We start from the raw sequence: 25164 nt of genomic DNA, 5'->3' as shown, positions 1-25164 counted from the left end.
TTGTTTTGTTTCAGAAAAGAACTGGTTTTTAAGATGACAGGTAATAATAATTTCGAAGAAGAATATAATTTCTTGAGAAATCAAGTCATTTCCTTAGGGTCCTTTTAAAAGAGGTGGTGTTCTTTTTATGTAAAGTAGATTTATAAGTGCTCTTCTGATCAGAAATTAGGTTCTTAACACTGGGTCGGGTACTTGTAAAATATGCTAGTGCCTGAGTGCCACCGAGTGCCCTAGACACCCTGGGTGGAATGTGAGTGTGTGGGCGCACGTGCGCATTTAAGCATACTGGGTGATTCGTATATACGGCTAGAGTTGAAAACCAATGGACTACATGATCCGTAAGATTTACTCCCTCCCCTCTCAAAGTTCTGTCAATTACAGAATGCACGACTATTAAGTGTTTGGTTGTAGACTTTAAAAGTTTAGCTTTTATTTGCTGAGCTAAACCATATGGACTCAGCTCTTGCTCTGGACATCAGCATGTATCCTTGTCTGGCAGAGCTGGGGCTATGTGTGTGTACAGTACTGGACAGAGAGTAAGGTCTGTTGTGACTATTCTGTATACGTTCAGCCTCTGACTTTTCAACAGATTGTGTGGTTTTCTGCAGGCAGAATATCATATTGTGTCTTAGAACATCCGATATGCAAAAATCAGTCTTCGATCTTTGCTAAATGCTTATATCTTTCTTTATTAGCTACATGTATAAGTGTAAAGAGAAGCATATTGATATTGATTTAGTATGTATACACTAAATGTAGAGTAATTTTGTCTTTCATAAATGAGAAAAGCGTTTTCATATGACAGGAAAATCGAGTCCCTTCCTCCCTTTTCAGTTTGTGTTTAAAATAGCATTTTTTGCCCAATTTTTCCTCAGGATGAAGATATAACACTTCAGATAACAGAAAGCGAAGATAATGAGGAAGATGACATGGTCGATGTTATCTGGCGTCAGTTACTGTCAAGCTGCCCGTGGCTGTCAGAACTTGACGAAAGCGCGACAGAGGGCGTTATCAAGGTGTGGAGGAAAGTGGTAGATCGGATCTTCAGCCTGTACAAACTGTCCTGCAGCGCATACTTTACTTTCCTCAAGCTCAACGCTGGTCAGGTCGGCAGCTCGGTGTTCTGTTTCAGCCAAGTTCGTTTGAAACGATTTCCCAATACATGAAAGCGGTGCTTACTCTGAAGTGTTTTCTTTTTTCTTCCTTTCGTCCTTCACCCCAGATTCCTTTAGACGAAGATGACCCAAGGCTGCATTTAAGTCATAGAGCAGAGCAGAGCACCGATGACGTGATCGTGATGGCCACGCTGCGGTTGCTCAGGCTGCTCGTGAAACATGCCGGCGAGCTCAGGCAGTATCTGGAACATGGCCTGGAAACGACACCCACTGCTCCATGGAGAGGTGAGGATCTAAAGGATGGGTCAGAAAAAATTGTTTTTGGGTAGGATATCTGAGACAGTAAAAAAGTAGTAGTTCCTTTATATTTATGATTTGAACGTGTTAGAGTAGTTGAGAAAAAGTTCATAGACCCTCTGTAAAAATCGTCTATGTCTGCCTTCTTTTACTAGCATTCACAGAAAACACATTTCTCTAGAACATTTTTTAACTGCTCTGGGTTTTGATTATAGCTCTGTAGCTAACCAGACTTATAATTCAAGAACTATTGGGTATGGTTCTTTGTTATCGGAGAAATTTGCAGCCCTCATAAGTGATGCTGGCGTACACCAGGTTTTATTCATTTGCATCTACTATGTTGACCATTTTTAGTAACTTTATGTTTCTGTCGTCTCATCCCGAAGGAATTATTCCACAGCTTTTCTCACGCTTAAATCACCCTGAAGTGTATGTGCGCCAAAGCATCTGCAACCTCCTCTGCCGGGTGGCCCAGGATTCCCCACACCTCATCCTGTACCCGGCAATAGTGGGTACCATATCGCTTAGCAGTGAATCGCAGGCCTCAGGTATGGACTATTAAGATACTGCTACTCTATATAAATTATTTTGCAAATGATGTTTGTTAGGTCAGTTATTTTGAGCTTTATGCTCTGGAGTCGATAGAGTTTATAGTTTTTTTTTTTTTTTAATGCTATAATAGCCATTTGTTGAAGGAGTAACTACTTTCTGACACTAGGACATGTGCTTTACACATTGTCTTCAGCGTCACAGTAACGCACCAACGCATGGAGAACCTGACTCTCACGTTCACTGAGCCAGATGACTGGTGGAGAAGGATTAGAACCAAGTTCTGGACTCTGGCTGGGAGAACACTTTATTTGTTGAGACTTATTTGTTACTTTCCCCCCATGTATCTTCTGTTAGCTTAGAATATTAATAAATACAAAAGCTCAATTTGTAGAAAGGCAGACTTAGTGCACAGAACACCAATGAGTTTTAAATGAGTGCTCTGGAGTTGTTGATGATCGATGTTTTCCCTCATTCGATATATACACATGGGAAAAACCTCCAGAGTACACCTTCTTCTCCCGTTTCCTCATAGGAAATAAGTTTTCCTCTGCAATTCCAACTTTACTTGGCAATATTCAAGGAGAAGAATTGCTGGTTTCTGAGTGTGAGGGAGGAAGTCCTCCTGCTTCTCAGGATAGCAATAAGGATGAACCTAAAAGCGGATTAAATGAAGACCAGGCCATGATGCAGGATTGCTACAGCAAAATTGTAGATAAGCTGTCTTCTGCAAATCCGACTATGGTGTTACAGGTACAAAAAACCCCAATCACATGTTTTAATACAATTATTACTTATAACCTCCCCTCCCCCTCCAAACCTTATAAACAAAACCCATTAAAAAACTGCCATGGTTTATATTTGAAGAACAAAGCTTTTAGAAGAATCAAAATTGGTTTTGCGAATTTGTGTTGATAGGCAGGCTCGCTAATTAAGGTTCACGGGTAAACAGAAGACACATTTAACTTGCAGTCCCGGTGTGTGCAGAGCCGTGCTGTGTGTAGACGTGTAGGTGAGTGTGTTTGGACGTGCTCTGTCTGCAGGTGCAGATGCTCGTGGCTGAGCTGCGCAGGGTCACCGTTCTCTGGGATGAGCTCTGGCTGGGGGTCCTGTTACAGCAGCACATGTACGTCTTGAGACGGATCCAGCAGCTCGAAGATGAGGTGAAGAGAGTCCAAAACAACAACACCTTACGCAAGTATGTTTTCATATACTCACGCTACTTACTCTGAAAATGAAGCTGCCTCTTTTTTTTTTTTTACAGTAAAACAGCATAAAAATTGCTGTTTTAATCAATTTTAAACGTACAATTTAGTGGCATTAAGTACATTGAATATTGTGCAGCCATCTCCACTATCCATTCCGAGAACTTATTCATCATCCTAAACAAGCTCTGTCCCCATTAAACAGTCCCTCCCCATTCTCCTCTAACCCTAGCCCCTGGTCACTGCCATTCTACCTTCCGAACTCTGAATTTGACGTACCTCATGTAAGGAAGAATCATGCAGTAGTCATCCTTTTGCGTCTGGCTTATTTCACTTAGCATAATGTTCTGAAGGTTCATGTTGTAGCATGTGTCAGAATTTTCTTCCTTTCTATGGCCGAGTAACATTCCATTGTATAGATAGGCTACATTTTGTTTACGTGCTGTCACTGGACACTTGGGTTGCTCCTGGCTATTGTGAAAAATAGTTCTATGAACATTAGTGTACAAATGTCTGTTTGAGACTTTCAGTTATTTTGTGTATGATCCAGTGGATTTGCTGGGTCATATGGTAATTCTGTGTTTAACGTATAGAGGGTCTGCCAGACCGTTTTTCACAGTGGCTGCAGCATTTTACATTCCCATCAAAAGTGCATGAGGATTTCAGTTTCTCTGTATCCTCACCAGTGTTTGTTATTTTCTGTTTTCTTTTGTTTTGACCGTGGCCATCCTAATGAGAAAAGCGGTAGTTCACTGTGGTCTTCATTTGCATTTCCCAGTGACTAAAAACGCTGAGCATCTATTAGTGTGCCTGTTGACTACTCGTATATCTTCTTTGGAGAAATGTCTTATTCAGATCTTTTGTCCATTTTTTAACTGGGTTGTCAATTGTTGAGTTTTAGGAGCTCTCTGTATATTTTGGGTAGTAATCCCTCATCAGATACATGATTTGCCAAAATGTGTATATTTTCCCATTTTGTGTGTTATTTCACTCTCTTGATAGTGTCTTTCGATGCACATAAGTTTTTAATTTTGATGTAGCCCAATTTACCTATTTTTTCTTCTGTTGCCTGTGCTTTGTGTCACATCTAAGAAATCAGTGTCAAATCCAGTGTCTGGAAGCCTCTCCCCTCTGTTTTCTTCTAAGAGCTTTGAACTCTCAGCTCTAAGGTATCTGATTTGTTTTAAGGTGGGTTTTGCACGTAGTGTAAGGTAAAGTCCAGCACTCTTTCAAGTGGGCATCCGGTTTCCCAGCACCATTTGCTGCCAAGAGAAGCTGCCTCTTTTATGTGCTGGATTTTTGACAATGCCATGTTGTAAGTTACTTCGCTAATACTTTATTCCTTATTTTGCCTTATTCTTTTATACTATTTATTTACACTTGATACATTTAAGTCGTTCCTTATTTGTATGAAACTGTCTTCCTGGTCAGAGAAGAGAAAATTGCAATCATGCGAGAGAAGCACACGGCTCTGATGAAGCCCATCGTGTTTGCTCTGGAGCACGTGCGCAGCATCACTGCGGCCCCTGCAGAAACGCCTCATGAAAAGTGGTTTCAGGATAACTACGGAGACGCAATTGAAAACGCCCTTGAAAAACTGAAGACACCCTCAAACCCTGCAAAGCCTGGAAGCAGTTGGATTCCATTTAAAGAGGTAAGGAAAAAGTCAAGAATGCCTCTAAAATGGGAAATTTCTTATGAGATACAAAATTTAAATAAGGGCACTCTCTTTACTTGGAACATGAGAAAATTTGGAAGCCCATGGAAGGCAGCCCGTGATCACTTGCCTTATAAGAAATGTAGAGAAGTGTGTTTTCTTCATTTGGAGAATTTGGGGTTGAGTGGGCCTGGGAGGCAAACTCGGTCAACAGAGGGTTCACACCAGGGAAGTATGTACCGTAAGAAATTAGCCAAGGAAGAGGTTCTGGCCTTGAGCTAAATATTGATTGCCTGCTATATTCTCATAAAAGATTAAGAAATTTAATCTTACGCCTATATAGATTTTCATAAGTCATTGTTTTGAAATCAATTCTGTATAAGCTATTTGGGGATGATTAGTGTATTTAAATCTTTGATATTCTGGTTCCCTTAATTCTATATTTTCTTTGGTTTTTATCAGTGACAGCAGTAGCACCGTTAGTTGGGGGTACCTGTTTATTTCCTGTAGCTTCTTGCTTTTCCTTTTTCCTTCTTTCTCTATCGCTTACCTTTATCGCTCCCGTTCCTTCCTGAACTTTGGTGATGAGAAAACTATTCAAAGATATGGTGTAGAAACAAAGTACACCTAAGAGTCACGAGTAAATGCAAGCTGCTAAATGGAAGGAGGTAGCCTGAAGCCCAAGACAAGGAGACCAGCATGAAGGGTGAAACTTCTGTGCAGCATAGTCAAAATTTGTTTCTTTGTGGATTAACAGCTGTTTCTTGCTTCTGTGTCACCTTCTCAGTAACTGTTAACTAAGAAACCTAGAGGAGGAGACCGGGAATACTTTTTAAAACTGTGTGTGTGTGTGTGTGTGTGTGTGTGTGTGTGTGTGTGTGAGAGAGAGAGAGAGAGAGAGAGAGAGAGAGAGAAATAAGTCAAAAATTTTCGCTGATTGTGTTCATTTTAAAGATAAGGTTTAAACATGAAAAAGATTACCTGTGTCTCCCCTTTTATCTGTAGTACAGCTTTAAAAAAAGCTTAAAAAAATACAACTTTTTAGAAATCTTGCATTTCCCTTCCTAATTATAAATCTCTCTGCAATGACTGTACTGAATTTAAGCATTACCTTCTTTTTAAAAAGTAGTTTTGTTTATTGATGCATTTCCAAATGGTAGATTGTTCACTTTCTGCCTGCTTTTTAACTTCATATAAAGGAGATCATATTGTACATATGTGTCTGTGTTTACTACTTCCATTATTGATGGATTTATTAGCCTTAGGGTTTTTTTCCTTATGATCCATATTTTGTGTGCAGCCAAACATTGATCTATTATGAGAAAATATCACAATTTATCCATTGTCCTGTCAGCAGATACTTGGGGTTTTCCAAGTTGTCTTTTTCTTTATGTGAACAAAGCTCGCTAAGGATTGATTAAAATTTTTTCCCATCTAAGCACAGCCCAGGGTTCATTAATTCAGGTGCAGGTTATTGAGTTAGCTGCAGGTAGGGACACAGCTAACTGTACATGTGCTCCACTCCCTGTGAATTGTTCAGAAGGAGTTGTGTTTTTCTGAATACTTCAAGTGCTCAGAGCTCTGAATTGTTACCAACTTTTCGAATGGCTTCCAGAGGCGCTCTGTCTGCCTGACAGCTAACGCTGGCTACACTTTATGCTCTACTGTAAGGACTGAGTTGATCCGAATGGGCATCAGTCAGACATAGCTTAGCAGGGGAGATTTAGTCTACGAGCCCTGGATTTTATCATCACAGCAGTGATCTCCTTTTATTTGCTGTGATTTCTTTGCTTGTTTGGACAGAGGAGAGGAAGGGGGTCTGAACAAAGTAAGGAATCCCCTAGAACACACTAGCACAGCACTCTTTTCCCTCCCAGGATGGCCCAGATATGTAACACCGAGTTAAATAAACGTAGGGGCTAGAACAAGAGAAGTTTGTATTGGCATTTTAAGGTTACTTTTTTGCCAAATTGGATGGAAGACAATATGTTGCAATGGCAATATAAACTTGTTTTTTCCCATCTTATCAATGCAGATAATGCTGAGTTTGCAACAGAGAGCACAGAAACGTGCAAGTTACATCTTGCGTCTTGAAGAAATCAGCCCGTGGCTGGCTGCCATGACTAATACTGAAATTGCTCTTCCTGGAGAAGTCTCAGCCAGAGACACTGTCACAATCCACAGCGTGGGCGGAACCATCACAATCTTACCTACCAAAACCAAGCCAAAGAAACTTCTCTTTCTGGGGTCAGATGGGAAGAGCTATCCTTATCTTTTCAAAGGTGGGATTTAAAAGAGCGTTAGTCTAATTATTGATGCTTTCCGTGCATGTGTGGTAGGAGAGGGTGTTTCAGGTGAATTTCTGTATGTCCTGAGTGGCTGGGAGTGTCCCGTATCTTATGTGATTTCGAATGGAAGTGGTTGGATGCTGAGGAGTCAGCGCTCCCAGTTCTACCCGTCTCTTCGCTTAGGAATTTGTACAAGCAGGACGCTTGAGGTACAGCTAAGACCGCTAGTGTCTAATATCTTGTGATTGACGAGAAAGTTCTCTAAAGCTCTCAGTGTGCCTCTTTGGCTGTCATTTCTTGATTGAGAAAGATGCAAAAAGTGGTCCATTTCCAGCCCTGTCCCGTCACACTTCACCCCATTTGGTCAGCTGCTGTAACTACTTTTTGTTTCCGTAGGATTGGAGGACTTACATCTGGATGAGAGAATAATGCAGTTTCTGTCTATCGTGAATACTATGTTTGCTACAATCAATCGCCAGGAAACACCGCGTTTCCACGCGCGGCACTATTCTGTGACACCGCTGGGAACGAGGTCGGGGCTGATCCAGTGGGTGGACGGAGCCACGCCCTTATTTGGTCTTTACAAACGGTGGCAACAGCGAGAAGCTGCCGTACAAGCCCAGAAGGTTGAGAAAGATTCAGATAATACGTGTGCCTTTGTTTGAATGTGCCTACACAGTATATATGTCAGTCTGTTCTCTGTTCTGTGTGAAGTATTTTTAGACTTACTGCACTGGAGCAGTTTTGCAAGTTTGTAAAAGTTAGGGAACAGACTTTAAATGTCTAGGAAAATGATTTTGAGGGACAGTTTACAAAAATAAAGTTTTAAGAGGCAGAAATAATGACATTGGGTTAATCTTATTCTAGAAAAATATGGAAAGGGGGATGGTAACGTGGTTGTTAATCACTCAGGAACTTGATAATTCATATCTTAATGCCTTTTATTGGGCTTACTAGGGTCTTTTAAATTTGTAAATAAGACAGTTTCAAAACCTAGGTTTTTTTAAGTTAAGTATGTAAATACACGACTCTATATTTAGAATTAGACACTGTGGCATCCTATTTTTATATCTGTGAAATTTATACTTTGATTTAGACTAGAAGTTTAATTTAGAATTCATTTTAGTTAAGTATCTGCTTAATATATGCCAGGAACGGTAGTATAAGTGCTATGGATATGAAGATAAACTTTATATAGTGTCAACCTCAGTTTTTCACATCTAGCCTAAGAAAATGATTTTAATTAATTAGGGTAGTTGTGGGAAGGGGTAAGAGTTTGAAAGGAGTCAGGTTATAAAAGTAGGCACAGAAGACCGCAGAGCAATTATTGGAGGGTAAATTCGAGATGGGAACTGGAGAAGGACTATACAAGTTTTTGTCTAAGTATCTATTGTTAATTTTATATTGACAATTAAGTTGGTGAAGAATGAAATGTGCATAAATGAATGATAAAGTTTAAACAGAATTACATGTTACAAAGAAAAATGTGACTTGGATATTGAGTTTGAATTGAACCTCAAGAAATGCAACAGTAAGCCAAAGTTTTTAATAAAGTAATAGTACCTAATTAAGAGAAAAATATGTAGATTATAAGGTGCTTAGTCCAGAAGAATTGGCTATTTGGTGCATTCACCTGAGGACATGGAGAATGAAAAATTATTTTTAAAAATACTACTTTCCATTCAAAGTAATCTTTATCCTTATTTAAATAAAGCTGACCTTAAAAAAAATTTTTTTTACAGGCACAAGATTCCTATCAAACCCCTCAGAATCCTGGAATTGTGCCCCGTCCTAGTGAACTTTATTACAGTAAAATCGGGCCTGCTTTGAAAGCGGTCGGCCTTAGTCTGGACGTGTCCCGACGAGATTGGCCCCTTCATGTGATGAAGGCAGTGTTGGAAGAGTTAATGGAGGCCACGCCCCCGAATCTCCTTGCTAAAGAACTTTGGTCATCTTGCACCACCCCCGATGAATGGTGGCGAGTCACACAGGTGTGTTTTTGCTCTGTAGCGAGTATTAGTCGTTTCCTGTGCCTGCTTCCTGTCTTGGCTGTCTGCTGCACCCTCCCAGCCTCCGTCGAGGCTTGGAAGTTTGAGATCTGTATTTGAATCTTATATTACACTCCTGTATTTATGAAACATGGCTATGACTGCGTAAGGGCAGAACGGAGGGACTTGTGGGTGAAATAAAAGAATCAAAACTTTAGAAAGGGGAAAACCAGGGAGGCTGACGAGGAGCTGTGTTTTTTAATTCCAGCGTTCTGATGACCGGGTCGGGCCAACCCGACCCCAGTTTTGTGTGCAGCTGCTCAGTGCAGAGCCTCTGACCACAGGCGGCAGCCCTGCCGAGTGCCAGCTATTTATATAGAAACGAGGGCGTGGGGTTATGGACTCGTCGGTTTTAGAGCATCAGGTCCATGTTGAAGGCTGTCTGCTGACGCGCTTCCCTTGCTCCCCGCCCTCCTTCCTCAGTCGTATGCCAGGTCCACCGCGGTCATGTCGATGGTCGGGTACATAATCGGCCTTGGGGACAGACACCTGGATAACGTGCTCATAGACATGACGACTGGAGAGGTCGTTCACATAGATTACAACGTCTGCTTTGAGAAAGGTAACGTGCACTTGAACTTTACATTTATGTGAGGATCAAATTTTTTTTTGGTGAAAGGACAAAAATGTGATTTGTCTTTTCAAGGTAAAAGCCTTCGAGTTCCTGAGAAAGTGCCTTTTCGGATGACACAGAACATCGAAACGGCTCTGGGCGTGACTGGAGTAGAAGGCGTCTTCAGGCTTTCCTGCGAGCAGGTGCTCTGCTTCCTCTCATTCCTCTCTGTGTCCCTCTTATTAACATGTCCCGCGCGTGAGAAGCTACGTTTGCACTCAGACTCAATCCAGACGCTTCTGCACACAGGTTCTGCATATCATGCGGCGTGGCAGGGAGACTCTGCTGACGCTGCTGGAGGCCTTCGTGTACGACCCGCTGGTGGACTGGACGGCGGGGGGCGAGGCCGGCTTTGCTGGTGCCGTCTACGGTGGAGGCGGCCAGCAGGCCGAGAGCAAGCAGAGCAAGCGGGAGATGGAGCGGGAGATCACCCGCAGCCTCTTCTCCTCCAGAGTAGCTGAGATTAAGGTGAAGCCAGCGGTCCTACGTCGTCGCCATCTTTTTGTAATAGTTAACATGTCTGTGAAAAAGTTGGGTAAAAATGTTTTTCTAAAACTCTTTTGCAAGACTGTAGTGTATTATATTGAGACGGCAGTGAATAGGGCAACGTGATGTCTTTCTACGAAATGCCGCCGTACCGAGACACGCACAGTCACGCTCGTAGGAGGTGGGTTAGGGATGTGAAAAAAATCATCCCTTTTTTAATAGATCGAACTGCGTTTGCCAATGACTATTTTAAGTGTTCCTGAGTCGGATAGCCTTCCCTCAGTCTTGGTTTTATATCCTCGTAGCCAGTGATGCTAACTTTGTTTGGTGTGACACAGTGTAACTGCGGCATTGTGGAACCAAGTCTCAGTTTATGGCTGTGTGCCCTTGGACGCTTTAGTTACCTCTGTAAAATATGGGTGATGCTGTCACCCTCTCGGGGTTTTGTTGGGATTTAAATAGGATGACATGTGTTCCTGACAGACCTTGTCCGGTCTCTCAGTTGACCCTGTGAGAATCTCCCTGACTATGGTCTTTTCACAGGTGAACTGGTTTAAGAACAGAGACGAGATGCTGGTTGTGCTCCCCAAGTTGGACAGCAGCTTAGACGAATACCTGAGCTTGCAGGAGCAGCTGACGGAGGTGGAGAAACTGCAGGGCAAGCTGCTGGAAGAAATAGAGTTTCTGGAAGGGGCTGAGGGCGTGGATCATCCTTCTCACACTCTGCAACACAGGTTCAAAAGTGTCGAACTCATTTCTAAATATGTGCCATTAATGGGGATTTTAGTATTTGTATAAATGTCGTCAAGTTAATTACAATTATTGCAGCAACTCCCGTAAATGATAAAAGCTCTCCTAAGAACTGCAGTTTCTAAGTGTTAATAAATAAGAACTCATTTAAGTTTTCTACTTATATTTAATTTAAATGAGTAATTCTGAAGGATGGGTGGGTATAGTGGTTAGAACACTGAACTGGGATTCAGAAAATCTTGGGTTTGGGTTTTCTTTCTATAGCTTTTATCTGAATCCTTATTCATTTGTACAGTGGCAGTTATTTCATCTACTTTGCTGAGTTTTTAACCATTAAATTAGAGTGATCTATGTCAGTGGTCCCCAACCTTTTTGGCACCCGGGACCAGTGCTCCTATGAGACTCTCATGCCTGATGATCTGAGGTGGAGCTGAGGCGGTGATGCTGGCGCTGGGGAGCGGCTGCAGATACAGATGAAGCTCTTCTGGCCCACCCGCCGCTCACCTCCTGCTGTGTGGCCCGGTTCCTAACAGGCCATGGACTGATACCGGCCACGGCCTGGGAGTTGGGGACCTCTGATCTAGATGAAGGAACCTTACACATGGCGGGTGTTCAGTGAAGGGCACTTGAATATGCAGGTTCCAGATACTGCATGAGGCTCTAAGGTCATAAGGTTCATTAAGCAGAAGTCTTTTTTTACCTTTTAATGACTCAGAACCTGACAGGTGTGGTAGTTTTGCTTAGAATATTGTAAGTATAGTTGAGGGAACTACGGGGTCAGGATAAACCAGAGAAGTGAGGGGTATTGATCAGCGCCCTCAGGATTGAAAAGGCGCATATCAGGCAGTCCCAAGTATGAGCAAAGTCAGGGTTATGAAAGCAGTTTTTAAATTTTTTTCCTCTTCTGCTAGGTATTCTGAACACACCCAACTACAGACTCAGCAAAGGGCTGTTCAGGAAGCAATCCAGGTGAAGCTGAATGAATTTGAACAGTGGATAACACATTATCAGGCTGCATTCAATAATTTAGAAGCAACACAGCTTGCAAGTTTGCTTCAGGAGATAAGCACACAAATGGACCTTGGTATGGGTTGACTTATTTTAGATACACACGTGAGCATGTGACTTTCGTAGTTGTGTCTTGATGTGTGGGGTTCTGGTTTGTGCTCCCTTGTGACAACTGCCGAGTTGAAATGATTTCACCGCAATTTATAATTCTCTTTTACCAAAAGGTCCTCCAAGCTACGTGCCAGCGACAGCCTTTCTGCAGAATGCTGGTCAGGCCCACTTGATCAGTCAGTGCGAGCAGCTGGAGGGGGAGGTGGGCGCGCTGCTGCAGCAGAGGCGCTCGGTGCTCCGAGGCTGTCTGGAGCAGCTGCATCACTACGCAACCGTGGCTCTGCAGTATCCGAAGGCCATATTTCAGAAGCACCGCATCGAGCAGTGGAAGGCCTGGATGGAGGAGCTGGTCTGCGGCACCACCGTGGAGCGCTGCCAGGAGCTCTACAGGAAGTGAGCTGGTAGCACTTGCGTGCTTCTCGGGGTTGGATGCACAGTAGTGTTCAGTTTAATTGCATAATAGTTTTTCTTGAAAGAAGTGGTTGATAGATGGAATTTGACTGGAGTCACTTTCGTCTTGGTTTCAGGAGAATTTGACTCACGCTTTCCCTTAGAAGACTGGTTTTTCCCAATATCTTAAAATGTATCCCAGTGTAAGAGTGGTGGGTGGGATGAGGGTGAAGAGAGCTAAACGCAAACATTGATTCTATCACCAGTGAGTCATCTTAGGACGTTACTGTGGCTCTTGAGACTTTCCTGTCTGTAATATGGAAATAATGATTCCCGCTCTTCACTGTTTGAGGATCAAATGCAATATTCAGTATACAGTATTTTGTAAAGCATGAACTTTGTTTACAAATAGGGAGTGGTTATGTTATAAACCAACACCTCTTCCTACTCATGTCATACAGATATGAAATGCAGTATGCTCCCCAGCCACCGCCAACAGTGTGTCAGTTCATCACCGCCACTGAGATGACCCTGCAGCGGTTCGCAGCCGACATAAACAGCAGACTTATTAGACAGGTGGAGCGCTTGAAACAGGAAGCTGTCACGGTGCCCGTTTGTGAAGATCAGTTGAAAGAAATTGAACGTTGCATTAAAGTTTTCCTTCACGAGAATGGAGAAGAAGGCTCTTTGAGTCTAGCGAGTGTTATTATTTCTGCCCTTTGTACCCTCACAAGGTGAGTTAGCTGACCTCATACTCAGACCATCTCATCGTCTTGGGAACATTGATGCTTATTGAGATTTTATGTGTCTTTTGTTTACTCTCAAACTTAAGATATTCTTTGACTTTCATTCGTCTTGTGCAGTAGTACAGCTGATTTATTTTCTTTAAGATTTCGATGTATTCTCGTTTGTGTGTGAATCTAGCTAGGTCAGTTTCACTATACAAATGCTTGTCGCTTGTAGGCGTAACCTGATGATGGAAGGGGCAGCTTCAAGTGCAGGAGAGCAGCTGGTCGATCTGACTTCTCGGGATGGAGCCTGGTTCCTGGAGGAGCTCTGCAGTATGAGCGGAAACGTCACTTGCCTGGTTCAGTTGCTGAAGCAGTGCCACCTGGTGCCCCAGGACTTGGACATTCCAAACCCTATGGAAGCATCGGAGGCAGTTCACTTAGCTAATGGAGTATACACCTCGCTTCAGGTGAACACTTTTAAATTGGCTTACATTTTAAGTTGATTTTAGGTACCGAACAATTATACGTCTCATCTCTTTAGCTCAGGAAAGCACTTTGACTTCTTTGTAACGTTACTTAAGCAGTCACTTAAAGATCAGTGCGAGGTTTATATCCATAATTTGGCTACAATTGCATTAAGTTTGTTCTTAAATTATGGCAGTAACTTAACAAAACTCAGAAAACATTAAATTGTATTTCTCACATATTTATAGGAATTAAATTCAAATTTCCGGCAAATCATATTTCCAGAAGCACTGAGATGTTTAATGAAAGGAGAACACACGTTAGAAAGTATGCTTCATGAGCTGGATGGTCTTATTGAGCAGACCACCGATGGCGTTCCCCTGCAGACTCTCGTCGAATCTCTTCAGGCCTATTTAAGAAACGCAGCTATGGGACTCGAGGAAGAAACACACGCGCATTACATCGACGTGGCCAGGCAAGTGCATGCCAGCGGGGCCCCACTTTCTTGTGGAAGACACGGGGAAGCCAGCCAAGGGTTCTGAGCTCTTAGTTTACTTTGAGTTTATTGTTAATTTTTAGAGCACATATAGTTATTTATAAATGCTTAGGTACGTACTTTTAAAAGAAAACCTTGTATTCGAAAATAACCGTAGATTCATAAGAAGTCGTAAAAAAAGAAAAGTGGGCAGGGAGGGAGGTCTGGTGTGCACGTCATCTCCTCTGGCGTTAGCATCCTGCGTCCTTACAGCGCCATAGCAGCACCGTGCAGATGGCATTGGCGTCAGTCCGCAGAGCTGACGAAGGCTTCACAGTACCTCGTGCACGCGTTTTTGAGTATTGCACACGTGCACAGTTCCACGTGCGTTTATCACGTGTGTTCTCATGTCCCTGTAGTGCTGTCGCTTTACCAGACATGCACACGAGGTGGAGTGTGGGGTTTTGCAAGCCAGGCCTTGGAACTCCACGGAAGCCTCTGAGCCAGTTCACTTAGCTAGTGGAGTATGCACTTCACTTCACATGAACACGTCTTATAAGTTTGCTTTGGATCTTGAACCTGTATTTCTCGTATCTTAAATCCGGAAAAACAGTTTGGCTTTGGAACCTGTAGGGAGGCAGGGCGGTTCCTCCAGCCACGTACCATAGCCACAGCTGAGCCCTGAGCCCCTTTGTCTCTGGCGATTCATGACCTCTTTCTTTGGTGTTCTCGTGTCCAAGCGCACTCCAGAAAGTATAATTCAGAGGGTAGAATTCGAATTGTCACACCACGCTTTCTCCCATGGGAAAATCAAAGACGTACAACAGTATAGAGAGTAGTATAATGAAACTCCCATTTCACCAGCTTTAGCGATCACCTCCCTATCTGTGGTCAGTCTTATTTAAGTTGTGCTACCTCAACTTTTTTGAAGCAAATATCCTTTCATCTTTCAATACTGTAGGAGGTACATATCTAAAATGTAAACTTATTTTTCTTACTCGTGGTACCATTATTTCAGCAAAAAAGGTAATTTCTCCTTGATGTTTTCTGTTATCCTGCATTCAAAAGTTTTTTAATTTTCTCATGTTTCTTTAGTTGTTTTACTATATAATCAAAAGAATTTAGTGTAATTATAGCATAAACATGTCAGCTAAATAGTGATTTAGATTCTTTGCACAGCAGATTTATCATATATAATTTCTAGCATTTGGAAATTGTTAAATCCATAAACTTTTGAATTTATGAATTGTCAGAATTCAGGTTTGCATAAAATTTAATCACGTGCACAGTTGCTGATACGGAATTGGAACCATCAACTTCACATTGCCTGACGTCAGATGCCATTCTGTCATAACTCTGCTTCCTTAATGCAAAAAGACTTTCTTCTAGACTTTGCATGCAATCTGTGAGGCTTGTTGACTTTTCTTGTTCCCCCTAAATTTTATTACTCTGCAGTGAGGGTTATAACTCCCTGTTCTTTTCCTCTAGAATACTTCATGCTCAATATGGCGAATTAATCCAACCAAGAAATGGTTCAGTTGATGAGACACCAAAAATGTCAGCTGGCCAGATGCTTTTGGTAGCATTTGATGGCATGTTTGCACAAGTTGAAACTGCTTTTGGCTTATTAGTTGAAAAGGTAACTACTCACTTGGTTTTATAAGTAACAAGTGTATCAGAGTTGTTCAGTGCGGGCAGAGGAGAAATGAACTTTCTTTTCTTTCCTTTACGTAGTTAAACAAGATGGAAATCCCCGTAGCCTGGAGAAAGATCGACATCATCAGGGAAGCCCGGAGCACCCAGGTCAACTTTTTTGATGACGACAATCACCGGCAGGTGCTCGAAGAGATTTTCTTTCTAAAAAGACTACAGACAATTAAGGAGTTCTTCAGGCTCTGCGGCACCTTTTCTAAAACTTTGTCAGGTAAAAGTGCACATTCCGACAGGCTGGATTGAGTTGCGTAGTACTTTGGAAGGGGACGGCATGAAGTAGGTTTATCTTAATTGCACGCTCATCAAATCCTCAGTTTATAAGCATCAGCTATTACCTCATTTCAGTTTTGCACGAAGTACTTTAAGGCAATGTTCCTTTTTCAGGATCCAGTTCCCTTGACGATCAGAATACCGTAAATGGGCCCGTACAGGTCGTTAGTGTAAAAACCCTGTTTCGAAACTCCTGTTTCAGTGAAGACCAGATGGCCAAACCTATCAAGGCCTTCACAGCCGACTTCGTGCGGCAGCTCCTGATTGGGCTGCCCAACCAGGCCCTGGGCCTCACGCTCTGCAGCTTCATCAGTGCGCTTGGTGTAGACATCATCGCTCAAGTGGAGGCAAAGGATTTTGGTGCTGAAAGCAAAGTTTCTGTGGATGATCTGTGTAAGAAAGCCGTGGAGCACAACATCCAGGTCGGGAAGTTCTCTCAGCTGGTCATGAACAGGGCGACCGTGCTGGCCAGTTCCTACGACACTGCCTGGAAGAAACACGACTTGGTGCGCAGGCTGGAAACCAGCATTTCCTCCTGTAAGACGAGCCTGCAGCGCGTTCAGCTGCACATCGCCATGTTTCAAGTAAGGATTTTCCTTTATAACGTGCTTCCCCTCAGTGGAGGAATTTGAAAAACTAGGAGAATATAAAGCAATATAAACAAGAGAAATTCCTAAACTTCCTGAATTGTGCCAGCCCAGAGCAAACCCAGCTTTGGCATTTCGGCGCTTTCCGTTTACTCTTTGTTTCTCTTTTATGTAGTTGAGATAGTTTTGCGTTTACAGCTGTGTCATTTGAATTACTCCTATCGGTGTTGTAGTGGTCAGTATTATCTAACCACTATGTGTCAGTAAGTATTGCAAATACAGTTTCCGATGGTTGCATATGTTCGTTATGTGGATATGTTTTATTTAACATATAATTAAGATTGTTTCTAAAGTGACTTCTGTTTCTCTGATGCTGTGCTGACATGGTAACAGCTCTGTGCATAAATCGGTCTCGTCAGGGAATTGTTTTTAGAAGCCTGTTTTTGTCCTTCATCATTTGGGGGCAGTATGACAGCACAGGCTTTAGGGGTGAGATGGATTTGGTTTCAGGTATACGAACTGACTTTAACTTTCCTAAGTCTGATTTTTTTCATCTGTGGAATTGGTACAGTACCTGTCTCAAAGGTTAATAATGACCATGAAGGTTAAAAATGATGGTCTATGTAAGACACCAAGCACAATAAAAATGGTAGTTGTTTTTCTTATTTGTTGTTTTTTTTGTTTGTTTGTTTTTTCAAGTATAGTCTTTAGCATTGTTAGTAGCGTCAAACAAGTTGGAGCATGGAGTCATGTTTGGGGACTACGTTTTTCTGGGATTTCTTTGGGTACACACAGTGGTTTCTTCATTCATGTGGAATACGCTTCCCAGTAGTGGAATTGGTGGTTTCACCCAGTATGTGGGACCCATGTTTCCTTCTCTTTGCAGTTTTATTGTTGGCTGTTTTCTTAGCTCATAAGTTAAGAAAAGTAATTAATTCAAATTCTGAAATTGCATTTATTATATAGTAACAGTCCCTCTAGTACATTGGGATGTGTTTTTGGAATTTTTTTTTACTTCTAAAAAATGTAATGCTGAAAATTTTCTACATTTTGGAATTTATTCCCTTAAAAATTGACAGCCCTATGGAAAGCATTGTGAAGCTCCTTTCAGTTTTATCTGAACACATTTTAAGCTGTGAGCACAAAGTATATTACTTTTAAATTGAAACCAGGATATCCCTTGGGCCTTCTGGGGTCACCCTTGTAACATACAGAATGGCTCGCTCCTCTGTCAACAGTTGCCTGCCACGTTCTGTCACTTCTAGGTTCTCTCTTTTGAGAGAACTTCTCTCGCCTACTGCTGCCATTGTTTCTTTTGGTGCCTTGCTTGGCCTCCATGCTGCACAGCCCTCCCTGCCACCACCCCTGCTCCAGCCTCTTACCCGAGGTTATCTTTGGGGAATTGTGTACTAGACTTTTACATAGAGTAGGACATACAGTAGGAATTACTATTTTGATGTTGCATATCACTGTTCCAAGAAATTTTATCAGCTAGTCTTTACCTCGGGAAAATTTTCACTTCGTTGTGATTCTTTTTTTTTTTTTTGCCTTTCCCCTAATATACATATATGTATATATATTTTTTAATTAAGTTTGGTTGTGATTCTTTCATGTTTCTTCTATTTTTCCTGCCCACCCCACTTTGCTGCAGCTGGGTTTTTGTCTTCCCAGGTCCTAACACACAGCTCCCTTCCCTTGTTTATTTAAAGTTTTTTTTTTCTGCTGATTTTATTACATATCTTTTTCTTTGAACAGTGGCAGCATGAAGATCTCCTCATCAACAGACCACAAGCCATGTCAGTCACACCGCCCCCTCGGTCTGCCATCCTAACCAGCATGAAAAAGAAACTTCATACTCTGAGCCAAATTGAAACTTCAATCGCAACAGTTCAGGTATGTTCTGTCACATCTTCCAGGACTTCTTTTAGAAATAAGCGACACTGTGATGAAGTGTTAGTGCTGTGTTCTTCAGTGTATCTACATGCCCTCCCCGGCTTCTAAGCCAAAGGAGAATAACTTTTACAGTTTAATTTTTAATTTTATCTTTTTTTTTTTTAATTCTCCAAGGTAATTGAATCTTACAGTTGCAGTATATTTTGAATGAGGAGTTAGAGACATACTAAATATTTCAGGTTTTCTACTGAGTTTGGTGATTCCGATGCCTTTATACATTAAGGGAACCTTAGTGATTGGAAAAACTTGAATACTTAATTTGTTTTCTGAAATGTATATAAGCTATCATATTTAGCTTATTAATATTTAGTAAGTTTAGGCATTTCTTACCTTTATTTTGTAGTTAATGGGATTTTGTGATGTCAAAGGCAGCAAAACATTTTTCCAAACTGTTAGGATTGACTATTTCTCTGTCATGTCACCCAAATATTTAATCTTGCCTCCTTTTTTTAAATAAGAGAACCTGGTCTCGATAATGGTTATATAAATATGTGGTGTATTCTTATACTTTATGTACTCAATAGTAACTGACATTTTTATGTTCTTTATAAATATTAGTATAGAATAAATATAATTACTTCTGTAATGTTTTTAAAAATTTTAATGAGACTTCTGAATCTCTCTTTGAAGATTGAAATATCTTTTCTCTACAGCATATAGTCATAGTTTTCAACTTAGGAGCATGAACTCTTGCTCTTTTTTTTCTGATTTTAGAGAAGGGTGTGTGTGTGAGAGAGAAGCAGGGAAAAGAGAGAGAAAATGTGAATTCCTCCACTCGAAATGTTGAATACACCTGAATAGATTTTTACCATTATTCATAAATTTGAATTTGTGGAGATCTGATTTTCACAATCAAAAATATAGTGGGTTTTCTTAAAGATAGCACATGTAGAACAGTAGAGATTTGATATAGCAGGTGTTTTGTTTTAAAGACTGTTTAAAAATAAAAAAAAAATACTTCTTCAGATTTTAAAACAATATACTGAAAGTGAATTCTTACCTCCCCAGACATGCTTAGTATTCAAAGTGAAATGGAAATTAATTCTAAAAGGTGACTGTTTGTTAAAGATGTTTTCTAAATTATGTATGCCCCATCTTGCTTCTTTTGAATTTCTTATATTTATATAAAATGTTCAATAGCCACAAAATGGAGAGAGTCAAATACTCACTGAGATTCTGATGGCTTTTTTAGGAGAAGCTGGCGGCACTTGAAGCAAGTATTGAACAGCGACTCAAATGGGCAGGTGGTGCCAACCCAGCACTGGCACCTGTATTACAAGATTTTGAAGCAACAATAGCTGAAAGAAGAAATCTTGTCCTTAAAGAGAGCCAAAGAGCAAGTCAGGTATTGCGCCCCATGTACGCCATCTTTGTTTTCGGTTGCAGGATTATGTAGCTGACTGGGTGGTACATGTCGGATAAGTAGGGACAGCTTGAGAGCTGCGGGCTCCCCCTCCCCAGTTCGCAGCCCTGGGAAGAGGGACCAATGGCCCTTGGGCAGGAGCAGCGTCACAGCCGGTTATTTCCCTAGACCCTTATTGCCACCCAATTAAACAAAGTGGATTCAGCCTCCGTTGGAAAATAAAGGGTTTAATTCCATATTTATCTGAGATACTCTTTATATGCAACTAAGGTGATCCAAAGATTTTAATATTATTTTTTCATGTGACAATAAAATGTCTTATTACTTAGTGTTCTGCCAGAGGTTGTGCATTAACTTTGTTGTGATTGGGAGTGGGGCATCAAAAACAAAACACTATTATATAATTTTCAATCAGGTACAAATAAACTAATGATAATTTCCATATCCCATATACTCATCACCTAAATTTAATAATTATCACCTTAAGTCTTATTTTATTTCCTCTATATTTCCTGCTACTCCTCCTCATCCCATAGTTAGTGGAAATCCCAAATATTCTGTCATTTTATCTGTAAATATTTCAGTATGTATCTAAAGATAAGAACTATTTAAATATAATCACAGTACTATTATCTACTTTAAAAGATGTACTTAATATTGTCAGGTATCTGCTTAGCATTCTGTGATCTTTATTGTGAAGCAAGGCAGGAATAGAAGCAGAGAGGGAACGTTCCAACTTGAAATTTGGACATAGCACAAATTGTAGCTGAATGGGATAACAGTTTTCTTTTGGACTAAATTATTTTTGTAAAACAGTCGTGTAGAAGGTTATCTAATGCCGTTAGGCTACCTCGGACCTAACAGCATCAACAAAAAAAAAAATGTGCATTCATTTATAGTCTTTATGAGGATTAGGTCTGTTTTTCAAAAGAGTTGTACGAATTCATACATTTTCAGGACCGATTCTGATCCTGAATTCTGGAAATGAATAGGTAGTATTTTTTCATTAATTGCATTTTTCTCCTTATTGTGGTGGTTTCATTCCCCTTTTGCCTCTTCGCAGGTCACTTTCCTCTGCAGCAACATCATCCATTTTGAGAGTTTACGAACTAGAACCGCAGAAGCCTTAAACCTGGACACGGCATTATTTGAACTAATCAAACGTTGCCAACAAATGTGTTCATTTGCATCACAGTTTAACAGTTCAGTCTCTGAGTTAGAGCTTCGTTTATTACAGAGAGTGGTGAGTTTTGAATCGTGGTGGAAGTAGCCTTGGTGATTAAGGTGATAAAGCTAGTGTTATACTCTGAAGTCAATTTAATATAGTCCCTCTGTTTACATTTATTGCATGTGTACTGTTTATAAGGTGTTCTGAGGGATACAGCGATGATTAGGTCTTGTTCATAGCCTCTAAGAAACTTGTTATTTACACAAATAATACAATGAATGAAAAAGTGGAAAGGATTCTCAGAGGTACTGTGGAGGTTCAGAGAGAAGGTGGGAGAGAGCATATAGCAAATGACTCAGGTGCACTGACAACGGCGTAGCTTGCAGGGGACTGGTGGAAGATGAGTGCTGGACAGGTGAGTTAAGTCCAGAAATATCAAGTTGATAAATTCAGTGTCTATATTCTGTGGAAAGGCTTTAGGCTGTGTACTAGGAAGCTCTGGCTGCATTTTAAAGAGTGACTTACAGTGAGTTTAGGGTCCTAGATAAGGGTCATTTGTGTTATTCCAGATAATGTTTCTTAGGTCTTAAAGCATTTATTTCCTGAATGATTATGCAAAAAAGTTTAAAATCTTTGTATTTCATAGATTGCTTAAATTTTTATTAAGTACTATTTTGTAGGTATAATTCATGATCTGGCAACTGAGGTTCTTTGTGTTAGTTTGAGTTACCTTTTGATGATGACGATGAATAAAAGAAATGTAATATTCCAGCTGATACTTAAAATCAAACAAATGTTTCTTCTGTTTAGGACACTAGTCTTGAACATCCTATTGGCAGCTCTGAATGGCTTTTGTCAGCACACAAACAATTGACCCAGGATATGTCTACTCAGAGAGCAGTTCAGACAGAGAAAGAGCAACAGATAGAAACAGTCTGTGAAACAATTCAGAGTCTGGTTGACAATATAAAGACTGTGCTCACTGGTCATAACCGACAGCTCGGAGATGTCAAACATCTCCTGAAAGCAATGGCTAAGGTAAGACTAATGACTGTGATACAGAGTGACTTCCCCCTTTTATACAGTTACAAGTAGTTGTATTTATATGATGCAAACAGAAACCATTTCTGTCAAGTCACATCTTCCAATCTGTCTGTAACTGAGTTAATTCGTTTTCATCAACTATTTTTTTAAGCAGTCAGTAGCATCCTGATTTTGTACACAGGAAAAATGAGGCTTAAAGGAACTGATTCACCAAAGTCACATAGTATGTAATAGAGCTGAAACTTGAACTTAGTCTCAGAGCATTTAGATCTCCAGTGCCTCCATTTCCCTATCCTCGTCCCCAAACTCATGTAGTCTGCCTCCATAATGACTGAAGTATTGTCTCTTTCCAGTCTTCTACATAATGTAGATAATAAGGAAACTAACTGAGCTCCCAGAAAAGGCACAGTTACTTGATCATTACAAAACAGTACATCATTTAATTTTAGGATTTATTTTACTTAGAATTTTTATTTTGCGCCGGAAACAAGATTCCTATAGAAAAAGAGTTAAATTGTAATAAGCGATTTAAACGAATTGACCTTCGGAAAACACTTAGTCCCTGTTATTCAGAAGGATACTGTCTTAAGAGTAATTACTGAAACAAACACCGGTTTTTCTTAATCATTAATGTGAATTCTAGGATGAGGAAGCTGCTCTGGCAGATGGTGAAGATGTCCCCTATGAGAACAGTGTTAGGCAGTTCTTGGGTGAATATAAATCGTGGCAAGACAACATTCAGACGGTGCTGTTTACATTAGTCCAAGCTATGGGTCAGGTTCGAAGTCAAGAACATGTTGAAATGCTCCAGGAAATAACTCCCACTTTGAAAGAACTGAAAACACAGAGTCAGAGGTAAGAGTGCCTTCTGGCCTAAATTTAAAATGAAAGCAGAACCTCTGATGTACTCAGTTTTGTTTATGTAATTCATTTAATTTTTTGTTTTATTCATATTTATGAGCTGTTACATGGTAAAACATTTCATAAAAAAGCCATTTTATTTTGTATTTCAGTATCTATAATAATTTAGTGAGTTTTGCATCACCCTTAATCACCGATGCAACAAATGAATGTTCAAGTCCAACGTCATCAGCTACGTATCAGCCATCCTTTGCTGCAGGTAGGACTCCCTACTTCAGAAAGACCCAAATCTTGACCTGTTACTAATCTACATATAGAAGCTAAGACTTTTAATTATACTGTAAGTGTCTAATATGTTTATAGTCATTACCTTTTTTTAAAAAAGGTTTCCCTAAATTCTGTCATATCGCAAACTGAACAGATTTTGGCTTAATTTTAAAAGTTCTTGTGTTCAAATACTCTTTAAATAATTCATTATATGATTATAAAATATATTCTTTTTAGGGAAATTTAGAAAAATAATAAAAAATATGTAGTTCTATTCCAGTTAGAGGTAAAACCACTCTGTGTTTGTTGATTGACTTTTCTATGCATGCACATAAATACTCGTCAACTGGGAACATTCTGTGAATGTTGCCTTTTCCCACTTACTATTAAATGGCTAATTTCCCTGTCATTAATATTTTTTAAAATGACTTAATGGCCAAACTTAATATGGCATTCTGTGACTTTACCATATTAATCTTGCATTGTTGGACAGTTAAGATATTTATAGTTTTTTGATGCCACAAGAAGCTAGGGAGCATCATTGTATAAATTTGTATATGAAAGTCTATTTAGGCTATATTTTTAGGAAGTCAATTTCCGTTTCAAGGGATGAGGTCTTTAAGGTTATAAAATCATATCAGTTTTCAAGGCTGCACGTTTGTAGTTGATGATTGAGAGAGCACCGCCCTGCTTTCTACTGTTTGTCCCCCTCCACTTTCTGTTTATATGTAACTTGAGCTTCTAACTCTTTCTCTATAGCAGTCCGAAGCAACACTGGCCAGAAGACTCAGCCTGATGTCATGTCACAGAATGCTAGAAAGCTAATTCAGAAAAATCTTGCTACATCAGCAGATACTCCACCAAGCACAGTTCCGGGAACTGGCAAGAGTGTTGCTTGTAGTCCTAAAAAGGCCGTCAGAGACCCTAAAACTGGGAAAGGTAATTATTTAGAACAAGGTTGCCTTAAATAGTTATGCAAAGTAGTAGTCCGACTGACGTACATATGTTTCCATTGCTTCATAGCTGTGCAAGAGAGAAACTCGTATGCAGTGAGTGTGTGGAAGAGAGTGAAAGCCAAGTTAGAGGGCCGAGATGTTGATCCAAATAGGAGGATGTCAGTTGCTGAACAGGTGACCATTTTTTATAACTTGAGCTACACATTTTAATGCTGCAGAAACGGTATAGATTTTAAGATACCTCACCCTGTTCCTGGTGGTTCATCAGGAAATAAGAAACTTAAATCTTTTAAAACTTTAGGGTACAGAAGATTTTGAGTAGCAGCTCTGGGACTGTCAAATATTCACTGTTTTACTCTGACTCTACACTGTTAGCACTTTCTTTTCTCCCCAGCCCTTTTTTAAAGAAATTTAAGGTGTGACTTGACCCTCTCCTCCACCAAAAGACGATTTGAAAGAGGACTGAGGATGACATTTTGGGTGCAGGAATAGTATCTGTAAAGTGTTTTTAGGTGTCACTTTGTCTGAAATCATTACTCTGAAATTTTCTCATTAGTATTATTGTATCTATAAATCTGAGAATGACTTGTTTCCCCCTAGCTGCTTATTCTGAAAAATTCAAACCCGCAGAACTGTAGGAATGCTCACATAGTCCACCCAGAGTTGATAAACCAGCTGATGTTTTCCTACAGCTGCTTCACTTTTCTGTGTCTGTATGTGTATAGACAGTTTTTCAGAACCATTCGACAGTAAGTTTCAGACAGCATAAATTTTATGCCTAAATACTTCGGCAT

General features: G+C 40.4%; 1 protein-coding gene across 3 annotated transcripts in view; it reads left to right on the top strand.

Annotated features, from left to right (window-relative positions):
- Positions 1–25164, top strand: part of SMG1 (SMG1 nonsense mediated mRNA decay associated PI3K related kinase) — an 89192-nt gene that overhangs the window by 58170 nt on the left and 5858 nt on the right. For 2 of the 3 annotated variants that reach the window (XM_039885431.1, XM_039885432.1), the window contains exons 34-62: positions 876–1106; positions 1223–1400; positions 1799–1960; positions 2497–2714; positions 3005–3159; positions 4598–4820; positions 6859–7105; positions 7508–7737; positions 8854–9102; positions 9583–9721; positions 9806–9915; positions 10022–10240; positions 10802–10992; positions 11920–12092; positions 12241–12520; positions 12979–13251; positions 13481–13715; positions 13962–14188; positions 15677–15827; positions 15923–16112; positions 16286–16755; positions 18514–18651; positions 19904–20056; positions 21138–21317; positions 22053–22280; positions 22930–23141; positions 23300–23406; positions 24174–24353; positions 24438–24544. In XM_039885431.1, coding sequence (XP_039741365.1) covers positions 876–1106; positions 1223–1400; positions 1799–1960; positions 2497–2714; positions 3005–3159; positions 4598–4820; positions 6859–7105; positions 7508–7737; positions 8854–9102; positions 9583–9721; positions 9806–9915; positions 10022–10240; positions 10802–10992; positions 11920–12092; positions 12241–12520; positions 12979–13251; positions 13481–13715; positions 13962–14188; positions 15677–15827; positions 15923–16112; positions 16286–16755; positions 18514–18651; positions 19904–20056; positions 21138–21317; positions 22053–22280; positions 22930–23141; positions 23300–23406; positions 24174–24353; positions 24438–24544 — 5856 coding nt within the window. The remainder of the gene's footprint in view (positions 1–875; positions 1107–1222; positions 1401–1798; positions 1961–2496; positions 2715–3004; positions 3160–4597; positions 4821–6858; positions 7106–7507; positions 7738–8853; positions 9103–9582; positions 9722–9805; positions 9916–10021; positions 10241–10801; positions 10993–11919; positions 12093–12240; positions 12521–12978; positions 13252–13480; positions 13716–13961; positions 14189–15676; positions 15828–15922; positions 16113–16285; positions 16756–18513; positions 18652–19903; positions 20057–21137; positions 21318–22052; positions 22281–22929; positions 23142–23299; positions 23407–24173; positions 24354–24437; positions 24545–25164) is intronic. The other variant, XM_039885433.1, reaches the window with a different exon arrangement.

The sequence above is a fragment of the Pteropus medius genome, unplaced genomic scaffold (assembly GCF_902729225.1).
Source record: "Pteropus medius unplaced genomic scaffold, Ma_sr-lr_union100, whole genome shotgun sequence".
NCBI classification, from domain to species: Eukaryota; Metazoa; Chordata; class Mammalia; order Chiroptera; family Pteropodidae; genus Pteropus; species Pteropus medius.
This window is presented reverse-complemented; position numbering and strand designations above follow the sequence as displayed.